The sequence below is a fragment of the Felis catus genome, chromosome A2, assembly GCF_018350175.1.
Source record: "Felis catus isolate Fca126 chromosome A2, F.catus_Fca126_mat1.0, whole genome shotgun sequence".
NCBI classification, from domain to species: Eukaryota; Metazoa; Chordata; class Mammalia; order Carnivora; family Felidae; genus Felis; species Felis catus.
In genome coordinates this window covers 114,083,836-114,096,778 of record NC_058369.1, presented here as the reverse complement: position 1 = coordinate 114,096,778, position 12,943 = coordinate 114,083,836, and the positions used below count along the sequence as shown (strand labels likewise).

Genomic DNA, 12,943 nt, shown 5'->3' with positions numbered 1-12,943 from the left:
TGTTTATACAGAGAGAGAGAGAGAGAGAGAGAGAGAGAGAGAGAGAGAGAGAGAGAGAGAGAGAGAGAGGTGTCTACACATTCACATAGAAAGAGAGAGACTAGGGCACCTGGATGGTTCAGTCAGTTGGGCGTCCGACTTTGGTTCAGGTCATGATCTCAGGGTTTGTGAGATCAGGACCTGTGTCGGGCTCTCTGTGCTGCCAGCTTAGAGCCTGGAACTTCTGTGGTTCTGTGTTCCTCTCTCTCTGCCCATCCCCCACTCATGCTCTGTATCTCTCTCCTTCAGACATTAAAAACATTAAAAAAAAAAAAAAAAAGACAGAGAGAGGAAAAATTTTTGATGTCTCTGTACCAAAATGTCATCCATGGTTATCTATGGGAAGAGAATCTGTGAATGCTATGGTTAAGTTTTCTAAACATTATTTTCCTTCATTCTCCAGAATAGATCACATACTGGGTCACAAATCAGCCCTCAACAAGTACAAAAAGATCGAGATCATGCCGTGCATATTTTCAGACCACAATGCTATCAAACTCGAAATAAACCAAGAGAAAAAAAATTGGAAAGACTAGATATACTTGGAGATTAAAGATTATCTTACTAAAGAATGAATGGGTTAACAAAGAAAGTAAAGAGGAAATGAAAAAGCACATGGAAGCCAATGAAAATGATAACATGACAGCCAAAAACCTCTGGGACACAGGAAAGGCAGTCCTAAGAGGGAAGTACACAGCAATCCAGGCTTTCCTAAAGAAGGAAGAAAGATCTCAGATACACAACCTAATCTGACACCTAAAAGAGCTGGAAAAAGAGCAACAAATAAAGCCCAAAACCAGCAGAAGATGGGAAATAAAGATTAGAACAGAAATCAATGCTATTAAAAAAAAAAAAATAGAATAGATCAGATCAATGAAACCAGGAGCTGGTTCTTTGAAAGAATTAACAAAGTTGATAAAACCAAGCCAGTTTGATCAAAAACAAAAAGAACCCAAATAAATAAAATCAAGAAGTAAAGGGGAGAGATTACAGCCAACACTGCAGAAATATAAACAATAAGACTAGAATGTTATGAGCAATTATATGCCATAAATTGGGCAATCTGGAAGAAATGGACAAATTCCTAGAAACATATAAACTACCAAAACTGAAATGGGAAGAAATAGAAAATCTGAACAGACCTACAACCAGTGAAGAATTTGAATCAGTAATCAAAAATCTCCCAAAAAACAAGAGTCCAGAGCGGGAAGACTTTCCAGGAGAATTCTACCAAACATTTAAAGAAGAGTTAACACCTATTCTTTTCAAGCTGTTCCAAAAAATAGAAATGAAAGGAAAGCTTCCAAACTCCCTCTATGAGGCCAGTATTACCTTGATTCCAAAACCAGACAAAGACCCCCACTAAAAAGAACTACAGACCAATTTTCCTGATGAACATGGATGTCAAAATTCTCAAGATATCAGCCAACTGGATACAACAATACATTGAAAGAACTATTCACCATGATCAAGTGGAATTTGTTCCTGGGATGCAGGGCAGGTTAAATATCTGCAAATCAATCAATGTGATACATCACATCAATAAAAGAAAGGATAAGAACCACGTGATCCTCTCAGTAGATGCTAACTAGTTGGATTAGTTAACAATCTCTCTTTTTAATTTTTTTAATTTTAATTTTTAATTTTTTTAATTTTAATTTTTGATGCTAACTAATTTGGATGTAAATTTTAAAAAATAAAATTTAAAATTTAAAAAAATGTTGGAAGAGAAAATAGGCAACAACCTCTTTGAACTTGGCTACAGCAACTTCTTACTAGACAGGTCTCTGGAGGTAAGAGAAAAAAAGCAAAAAGGAACTATTGCGTGCCTGGGTGGTTCAGTTGGTTAAGCATCCAACTTCAGCTCAGGTCATGATATCATGGTTTGTGAATTCAAGCCCCACATCGGGATTCATTCATTCTCTCTCTCTCTCTCTCTCCCTCCCTCCCTCCCTCCCTCGCACTCTCCCTGTTCCTCCCCTATTCACACTCTGTCTCAAACAAACAAACTTTAGAAAAATGAACTACCGGGACCTCATCAAGATAAAAAGCTTTTGTACGGTGAAGGAAACAATCAGCAAAACTAAAAGGTAACCAACAGAATGGGAGAAGATATCTGCAAATGACATATCAGATAAAGGGTTAGTACCCCAAATCTAGAAAGAACTTATCACACTCAACACCCAAAAAACAAATAGCTGTGAGGAAATGGGCAAAAGAATGAGTAGACACTTTTCCAAAGAAGACAACCAGATAGCTAACAGACACATGAAAAAATTCTCAGCATCACTCATCATCAGGGACATACAAATCAAAAACACAATGAGATACCACCTCACACCAGAATAGCTAAAATTAACAATTCAGGCAATGACAGATGTTGGCGAGAATGCAGAGAAGAGGAACCCTTTTGCACTGCTAGTGGGAATGTAAAATGGTGCAGCCACTCTGAAAAACAGTATGGAACAATTAAAATTAGAAGTACCCTACAAAACAGCAATTGCACTACTAGGTATTTACCCAAAGGATACAGGTGTGCTGTTTCAAAGGGGTGCCTGCACCCCAATGTCTATAGCAGCACTATCAACAATAGCCCAAGTATGGAAAGAGCCCAAATGTCCATCGATGGATGAATGGATTAAGATGTGGCATGCATATATATATACACATACACACACACACACACACACACACACACACACACACACACACACATACAATGGACTTTTATTTGGCAATCAAAAAGAATGAAATCTTGCCATTTGCAACAACATGGATGGAACTAGAGTGTATTATACTAATCAAAATTACTCAGAGAAAGTCAAATATCATGTAACTTCACTCATATGTGGGATTTAAGATACCAAACAGATGAACATAAGGGAAGGGAAGCAAAAATAATATAAAAACAAGGAGGGAGACAAAAAAGAAGAGACTCTTAAATACAGAGAACAAACTGAGGGTTGCTGGAAGGGTTTTGGGTGGGGGGGATGGGCTAAATGGGTGATGGGCATTAAGGAGGACACTTGTTGGGATGAACACTGGGCGTTACATGTAGGGGACGAATCACTGAATTCTACTCCTGAAATCATTATTGCACTATATGCAAACTGACCTGGATATAGAAGGAAGGAAGGAAGGAAGGAAGGAAGGAAGGAAGGAAGGAAGGAAGGAAGGAAGGAAGGAAGGAAAGAAAGAAAAGTTATTTTCCTTTTTCAATTTATACTTTGTTCATCAAAAAAATACCTAGAAACACATTTTTTAATGTTTATTTAGTTTTCAGAGAGTACAAGTAGGGAGGGGCAGAGAGACGGGGACAGAGGATCTGAAGCCGGCTTTTGTACTGACAGTGAGCCCAATGCAAGGCTCAAACTCACAAACCACAAGATCATGACCTGAGGTGAAGTCGGGGGCTCAACCGACTGAGCCACCCAGGTGCCCCTTCCTTTTTTTTTAATTAACACTTTTAAATCTTTTTAAAAAATGTTTATTCACTTATTTTGAGAGAGAGAGAGAAAGCTTGAGCAGGATAGGGGCAGAGAAAGGGAGAAAGAGAATCCCAAGTAGGCTCAACACTCAGCACAGAGCCCAACTCGGGACTTGAGCTCACGAACAGGGAGATAATGACCTGAGACGAAATCAAGAGTCAGAAGCTAAACTGACTGAGCCACCCAGGTGCCCCATACTTTCTTCTTCTTAATTTTTAATAATAAACATTAATAAGAAATCATGAAATCGAAAATAATAAAGTTGATAGAAGAAATATACATAAAATATCATTTACGGTCTTAAGCAATTGAATATCCTAATAATCACACAAAATGATACACTGGAAGCAAGGAGACCATTAAATGAAGTGAGGGAAAAATAGAGGAGGAGGATCTATGTTGAAAAATTTAAGTCTGAGCAATGATTGATTATACCTGAAACTTAAAAAGGATATTGTAACTATTTTTAAAAATTCTTACTTCACAGATAATGAACATACTTACAATAAAAGCACAGATATCAATGAATTAACCAGAAAGGTATTTTTATAATAAAACCATAATATAATTAATTGCAATTTAATTTACTATTAAGGTTGATGAAAAAAAAAATTAACTACTTAGCTTCCTCATCCAAGGGGCAGCAACTAGAACTGTAAAGCTCTTGACCCTAGGAGGAAACCAGCCACTTTTAAAAATCTAATCCTGTAACTTAAACCAATGCCCTAGTTTCCTCAAGGTGATTATCAAGAATATATTCCTCCCCAAAAGCAAACAATACAAAAACTCTTAGTAACATAAACAAATCAGGTTGTCTCCACTCAAGATTAAAGCAAAATTAAAAGAAATAATCAGCACCCGCTAAAACCTAGAATCCCTGAATGTGTTAACGTTACAAATATCCTTCCCCCTCTGAATCTATTTGATTTTTAAGGGACTGAGTTACAAGTACTGCTAGGAGGACCAGTAATGGAGAGACGTGGAAAGCATTCTGACTTCTGCTGCCCCTGCCTGTGTTACTTACACATTGTACGACACGGGGCAAGTTACTTAATATCTCTCGATTGACACTTGATCCACTCAAAACAAAAAGGCAGACACACTAATGTTTAAATACCTTTCAAGCCTAGTATTCCCTTAATCGAAAAGCCGACAGAAAGGCCTTATCTCTGAATTGTTTCACAACTATGAGCTCACCTTAAGATGGGAGGCTTAAGTAGAGGTCATAGCCTAACTGGGGCGAATAACATGGAATTCAAAATAGGTTGTTTTCCAAAATTGCTCATCTGTGACTTATAATTAACCAAAACCCAAAATACATGAAAACATCTGTCTTTGCTGAACAGCCCTCCATCTTTCTGAGTCATTCAAATCATGTACATATTTTGTAATAAATACATCATTAGCCTAGATGAAGAGAGTCCTACACAGAAGCAAAGAAATAGGCACAGTATCTAGGTAACTGTGACATATTAGAGCTTTGGGGGATAATGGATGAGATTTTTTTTAACCCCTGCAGCAAACTAGAAGGATAACACAAAGCTAGAAAATGAAAAAGTTAAACAACTGATTGCTGAAATAGTCCTAGCATAGTGCCTGGCACACAGAAGGCCCTCCATGAATGAATGAATGAATGAATGAATGAATGAATGTTTACCTCTTCAAGTCCCGTCAAGTCTCAAAATTATGAATCTATAAAATACCTGTTTTTTGTGGAAATCCTTTAGGGCCGTTTCATAGCCTTCCTCCAGCCTACTGAAGGCTATCCCTACATCTGTCGTCCACCAGATCTGCGAGCTTGTTAGTGCAACTTGAGCAGGGAAATCGAAGATCCACAGCTCCCTTGGTTTCTCCTCACTGGCTGCTATGGCTTCTGTGATGGAATGTCGCACAGTTTCCTGCATAGTGTGTTCAAGCTGCAGCAGCCACGTTTCCACCTTTTGAAGCAAAATGAAATGATTCAGCACAGGCTGAACTACGGAAGAGGGAAAATTCCATCCTCCTATAAGCTCAAAGGCCATGTGGACGGTGGGGCCTAGGGTGGACTTATTTTAAACCCACAGAGAAAACTGGAAGAGGCAGAACACAAATGGAAGACGAACAACAACGGATGAAGTCCTTCCTATACGAACCTGTCCTCTCCCAGGATAGCGCTCATCTCATTTCACCTGCTAGACGGCCCAGTAACTTTCTGTAGCCTCAACACATGTGTTCTCAACTATCTGTCTCTCAGATGTGAAGACAAGGGGGTCCTGGATTGAGACCCCCTGTAGTAATGCACAGTGTTCTGAGAAACCAAACATCACAGCCATCTACAGAGTAATACGCTAGAGTAAGATTCTAGAGCTTTGGGAATAATGGCAGATTGATTTTTTAAAAATGTTTCTTTTTGATAATTTTTAAATATACTGAAAATTCTCTAAAATCTTCCTATTTCTTACTCTTAAGACAAAGTATTTTCAGCAAGTGTCTTAATTATATTCCCTACTGGCTCTCATCTTCACACTTGTCAAAAATTAGACAGCAGGAAAGTGTAAGAGAGAGGACAACTGCTGACTTGTGAAAGTTAATCTTTGTTTTAAAAAAACCCAAGTTTATTTTGCCCCCACAAATATATTTTACCCAGTTTTCTATTATGTTCAAATATGCTTTGTTATATTTACCCGCATATGTGTTTCCATGGGTGTTACGTAACAAAAAGAATACACATACTATTTGCAAATAATCGACCTCAATAAAAAATGACTGTAATAAATAAATTCCAAAGACCACATGAGATTGTGAAAATGTTAAAACTGTTTTCTTTGTCTGCCTCTGTGAAGATGGCAGAAACATTCATTCCTAGAGTATCTTTCTCCAGAGGACTTGGAAAGAGTGATAGGTAGTTGATGAGCTGACAGCCTTCTCTACTGAAAGAAAAAGGAAGCACTGGCTGGCAGCGGGCCCAACATCCCGAGAGCTTTCTCCTCTGACTACGTAATGGGACACTGTTCACCTGCCTGAGTTCAGGGTCTCCAGTCTCACCATGACTAAGTCCAACTGGGTCACTAAGCCCAACTCTTGATGTTACCCAGCAACTAGTTCTTTCAGTAAATCAGACAGCATGTGAGCATATCCCAGAGTACTCTGGAATCCAGGTCCTCAACATGGCCACCTGTTATCAAGAACTTTCCAGTCCATCTGGGAAGACTGAATACACATATAAGGTGATGTATCGCCTCGTGCTCAGACGAATATGCCAAGAGTGGCAACTTCGTTCAGCATGATTTGAGAAATAAACTGATGCGATGTTGCTCAAACCCTCCCCTTTCTGATATTTCATCAGCCTCTTCCCAATCCTCTGTGAAAACAATTACCACTTCCCATTATCATTATCCATTTCTTCATTATAATTCATTATAATTACCCATTTCTTCCAGGAAAACTAAGAGCTCCTCCAAGACAGTGAACATGTCTTGTTCATTTCTGGATCCCCAGAAATTTAACCCAGCATCTGGCACATAGTAGGTATTCAATAAACACTAATCTAACAAAATACAAATAGTCTAATTTGGGAGGAACCAATCATAAAAGCACAGGGAGGGAAAGACGTAAAGAGCATCTTTTTATAAAACAAAGGCAATTAGAGACTGAATGTGGTATATGCTCGAGTCTCTAGCCTAACTTGCTTATACAGAATAAATTAGAGCACCGTGAAAACTTTCAATACCAAGGGCTCCTGCTAGTGACAACCACATCCGTCAAATGGACTGTCGTCCTTCTGGGCACTACGCCAGTCGGCTTACCAGTCTGCAGGGGAGGTTACCAGACAGCAACACGCTTTTGTCAAGATAGTTTATGGTGACTTTTTCTAATCACTGTAATAATATCCTAAAGACCCCAAGAGATCAAAAAATACACTTTAATCAAAGTATTCCACCATCTGCTTCCCCTTCATTTGGCAGGATTTCTTGGTACAATATTAAAAAGGAACAGAGGGGAATAAAGAAAACCCCTGTTTTTTTTGTTTTTTTTTTTTTTTTTTTAAAGGCTCCCATCACATTTCAGCAAGGGACAATTTAAGGAACCTGCCTCAACCTCAACAGTTCTGTAATGGAGGCTATGTTCTCCGTGACTCTCTGGATTAACTCAATCTGCTCAAGCATCATCATAAAAAGATGCAATTTCTCTACATCATCTGAAAACGCCAAGAATGCTTTCATAAATCATAATGAGCCATTCTTGCACTTAACCATTAAGAATATTTTTCAGGTATTTGGCTGTGCAAGAAGAGAATATGCTGCCTTAACTGTCTGTGCACGTGGTAATTAAGAGTATGGGACATCGGCCTGGTAGATTCAGTCGACTTTATTTATGAGCAGCCATTTACAACATTCACATCACAATCCTGAACCACAAGCCTCTTTAAATTTTTTTTTTCAACATTTTTTTATTTATTTTGGGGACAGAGAGAGACAGAGCATGAACGGGGGAGGGGCAGAGAGAGGGAGACACAGAATCGGAAACGGGCTCCAGGCTCTGAGCCATCAGCCCAGAGCCCGACGCGGGGCTCGAACTCATGGACCGCGAGATCGTGACCTGGCTGAAGTCGGACGCTCAACCGACTGCGCCACCCAGGCGCCCCAGACACAAGCCTCTTTAAAACAGGCTTTACTGCCAAGGTGCTGCTTTCCTCAAACTCTCTGTGACGAAACCAATAAGCTTTATAGGAGGCTCGGTCACTGGGTTGAACTGGCTTTTCATTCTGGCGTCCACTCATTCAATCTGTGACAATGCTTCCTGACCAGCTCGACTGCTAGCATTTCTGAGACTCTCTGATGTGCTGAAGCCAAAGGAGCAGAAATTGGGAAGCATGGCAGAGTTTGGCACAGCACAGCAGTCATACTGGACGTGGGCAAACAGGAAACTCTGAGCACGCAACTAACCAGCGACTGATGTGACAGGAGTTGACTTCTTTTCTTGTTCAATTCAACCTTTAAAAATTACCCTGAGGGGAGCCTGGGTGGCCCAGTGGGTTAAGTAATTGACTCTTTTTGATTTTGGCTCACGTCATGCTCTCATGGTTGTGGGACCGCCCCAGGTCATCTCCATGCTGGGCATGGAGCCTGCTTAGGATTCTCTCCCCGCCACCTCCCGCTCTCGCTTGTGCGTGCCCTCTCTCAAAAAACATTATCCCCAAAATACTCCTTTAGTATAGACAACTTTATAATCATATCTTACATGGCCTATGCATTCGCATTCAGCTTGGAATGGGACGTATTCTTTTTCTTTGCTGTACATTCCAATTGCTCTGGGGGTAGACACATCCTCACCTTCAAACTGCAGATCTGCAATGCTGTCGAAGAGTTTGGCAAGGTGACGTGTTACCTAAGATAATTTGAAAAGATGAGAGCATTTCTTACTGGAGATATATTCTGGTAATCTAGAGATAATGCCATACGAATTCACAAAACTTTATATAGTTAGAGAGTTGTCTCGAAATGTTTTCCTTCAAAATAAAAATCACTCCTTAAATTCCAGAGTTTAAAATGACCTCGACAGAGAAGGGGCCAGGCACGTTGGCTGCATCATCAGGTGCTGGGTGGTGAATGGTTATCATGAAAAGTTACCCTTGAAGATTAGACACTTACCAAATTACCTGCACCATATACCTGTTAGCAATCATCATACTGGGAATTGTGTGGTCAAGTTTTTAAAATTCAGATATATTATTTTACTCTAAAAAATCATTTACTACTATAAGGTTATGTTAAAATTTCTGAAACAAAAACTTGAGTTACATACAATATTACTCTCGTATTATGTCTTATGTTATTGTGTACTTGGTTTGATATTAAAGTGAGCCCTACAGTATATTTGTTATACCAGGAAAGTAAATAGGATTTCCCCATTTTTAAAAATTTTTTCAAAGTTTATTTGAGAGAGAGAGAGAGAGAGAGAGAGAGAGAGAGAGAGAGAGAGAGAGAGAGAGAGAGAGATTGGGAATGAACAGAGGAGGGCCAGAGAGAGAGGGAGACGACAGGGAGAGAGAGAGAATCCCAAGCAGGCTCCTCAATGATAGAATGGAGCCCAGTGTGGGGCTTGAACTCATGAACTGTGAGATCATGACCTGAGCTGAAACCAAGAGTGGGGCACTCCACTGACTGAGCCACCCAGGTGCCCTAAATTTCCCCATCTGTATTGATAAGGAAAGTTGGAGCTGAAATACTAGATGACTTTGTCAAGCTGACATTGTTAAAAATGAGTGGGTTTTAGATTTTAAACCTCCAAATCCAGGCCTCAACTACAAAGTTCAAATTCTTCTGGCATCATTAACTGTTATATCCTAAATTGTGGCATCTGCAAAGGAACCCCCAATAAGCAGCATGCTGAACTTGACCATAGGTCCCAGACTACTTGAAAAATAAAACTAAATGAAAAGACACAGATCAACATTTGTTCAGCTAGTGGCCAATTTGGAGATTAAATCCTAACTGGAATACGGAATACTAGAAGAGCAGTATTTGTCTATCCAGTCCTATCAGCATCAGACTAGGACAGGCCTCTTTAGTACAAACACTGGCACAGAGGAAAAGAAAAGACATGCATTCCCAGGGCAGACTCACAAGGAGAACAATAAGCTCTCTACCTCTTCTGCTGCTCTACCTCTTCTGGGGTAGACAAAGTCACAGACAGTGTACTAGAGGAAGTATCAGGAATGGGAAGAAGAGGTCTCTCTTCACACATGGTGCAAATAAACGCTGCTGAGTGGAAAACAGTTTGGTGTCCCTCAAAAGTTAAACATACAATTACTATAAGTCCTAGCAATTCCATTCCCAGGTATATACTCAAAGTATTTTAAAGCAGGTACCTGTACACAAATGTTCAAATCCTTGTACACATGTGTTTATAGCAGTATTAAGAGCCAAAAGGTGGAGCCAATCCGAATGCCCACTGGTGGATGGCTGGACAAAACATGGCACATACATACAATGGGATAATGTTCTGACACAAAAAGGAATGGAGTGCTGTTACATACAAGATGGGTGAACCTGGAAAACATGATGCTAAATAGAAGAAGCTATTCACAAGAGTCCATGTATGAGACAGTTCCATTTATATGAAATGTCCAGAATAGGTAAATCCATAGAGATAGATAGCACATTGGTGGCTGCTGGGGGCTGGAGAGAGGAAGGAACACAGAGCGACTGCTCGATGGGCGTGGGGTTTTATTCTGGAGTGCAGGTATTCTGCAACTAGATAGAGGTGATACCTGCACTACATTGTGTGTACAAAATGCCACCGAATCCTACAGGTTAAAATGGTTCATTTCATGTTATGTAAACTTTAACTCAATAAAAATAAAATGAAAGATGCTGATCACCAGAAGATGGTTTAAAGCTATATAGCATTTACCAGCAGCATACAGGTGACATCCCTGTAATGAGCTTTTCCAGAAATTCAGTTTAACTGAACTTGAAAACTATCCCAATAGCAGCTTCTAGGAACACCAACCTATCTAAATTTCCTGCATGAGAACGCCAACACCAACATTGGTAAGCAACTCCTTAGGAGTGATTTAATCTTTGAAGCTTTTGGCCTTAACATTCGCGCTGTATTTGCAGTTTTCGTATTAAAGAAAACCATGGCGAGAAATCAGAGTTTAAAAAAGATGAGTTTCTGAGACTCTCGCTTAAAGATAGACAGAGCAGTAGCTGATGATCACTGCTGGGGTTATCCTCTTCTCCTCCATCCCTGTATATTACCCAGAGGACATTTATACACAGAAAGTATCTCTAATAATCTAACAACTCACTGGCACAGCTCAAGTGGCTAGGAAGGGCACAGAGGTTTAATGGCTTCTACCGTGTAACGGGCCTTAACAATATTCAGGTGAAAAGCTGCAGGATCAATGAGACCTCAACCATTAGACTCTCTCAGACACTTTTGCTTTGGTGAGACAACAGTTTCAAAAGAACTTCTAGTCTTCTAGTCTATCAATCATTGACCAGGAAATGCAAACCCCATGGCTTCCAGTGCTCTTGATACTTATCCCTGGCATGTTTGAAGTCAGGGGCTTTCATATTCTGTCTTCTATTTAAAGATTCTGAGGAAATATAGCTATTGGTTTTGTTTCGTTTTGTTTTTTAACTAGTGTGGACCCTGGTGTCATCAAATTTGTCCCGTTTCTATGAATATCTCTTTAGATTTTTTAACAGAAAAACAGAATTCTTTACTAGGTCAATGTTTACAATACCCTTTCATAATTAAAAAGAAAAATTAGGGGCGCCTGGGTGGCGCAGTCGGTTAAGCGTCCGACTTCAGCCAGGTCACGATCTCGCGGTCCGTGAGTTCGAGCCCCGCGTCAGGCTCTGGGCTGATGGCTCCGAGCCTGGAGCCTGTTTCCGATTCTGTGTCTCCCTCTCTCTCTGCCCCTCCCCCGTTCAGGCTCTGTCTCTCTCTGTCCCAAAAATAAATAAACATTGAAAAAAAATTTTTTTTTAAAAAAAAAAAGAAAAATTAGTGCCTTATAGGCCCGTGTTTTTATCTCACTAAAGAAATTGAAAGGATTTGAACACTTCAAATCACAAACAAGTCAGTAATGTCCTTATATCTTACATAGGTTTGTAAAAGGTTACCAAGAAACACTGAAATGTTATTCCCTCAGTTTACAGCTTATACAAAATCAGGTACATCCATCCACTAGTAAGTTGAAAGAGAGGCAGTCGGTCCTTGCTTCACACAGTAGTGTGCAATCTTAACAATTACCGTGCAATCTTAATAATCAATGGAAAATTTATGATTATCCTCAGACTTTTTAAAAAACTTTGTTAAAACATTAAACTCCCTTTTTCTCTTGGTTATATGTCAAGGAGATAAAAACTGTAACTATTTAGTACATCACAGGGGCATCTGGGTGGCTCAGCTGGTTGAGCATCCAACTTCTACTCAGGTCACGATCTCATGGTTCGTGAGTTCAAGCCCCATATCAGGCTCTGTGCTGACAGCTCAGCTCAGAACCTGAAGCCTGCTTCAGATTCTGCGTCTCCCGCTCTCTGCTCCTTCCCCGCTTGTGCTCAGTCTCCCTCTCAAAAATAAACAAACATTAAAAAAATATTCAGTACACTGTAACTTAAAATATGCAAAATACTGAAAACCTGGTTGAAAATTTATCGGGGTAGTTCGATTAGTGTTTGCCTTCTCATCTTAGAACTTAAGATACAGAGTGAGCATCTTTTCTAGGTCATCAAGAATCGCCATACTCCTTTCAACATTTGGATCAGCTTCCAACATTTTATCCTTTGAGCTCTTAATGTCCTGAAATTTCTTTCAGAGTTTCTTTAATGTGAAGCTATTTTGAGGGGCTGGTCACATTTCGCTTACTTCCCTTGGGACATTTTCATCCACTTTGCCATAACAAGTGCTTTCATTTCTAT

At 39.8% G+C, this 12,943-nt stretch overlaps 1 protein-coding gene across 11 annotated transcripts in view; it reads right to left on the bottom strand.

Annotated features, from left to right (window-relative positions):
- The window catches only part of DNAH11 (dynein axonemal heavy chain 11), a 372,548-nt gene that overhangs the window by 243,744 nt on the left and 115,861 nt on the right, over window positions 1-12,943 (bottom strand). For 10 of the 11 annotated variants that reach the window (XM_045052477.1, XM_045052478.1, XM_045052472.1 and 7 more), the window contains 2 exons: window positions 8,748-8,894; window positions 5,231-5,464 (listed from right to left, as the gene is read on the bottom strand). In XM_045052477.1, coding sequence (XP_044908412.1) covers window positions 5,231-5,464; window positions 8,748-8,894 — 381 coding nt within the window. The remainder of the gene's footprint in view (window positions 1-5,230; window positions 5,465-8,747; window positions 8,895-12,943) is intronic. The other variant, XM_045052480.1, reaches the window with a different exon arrangement.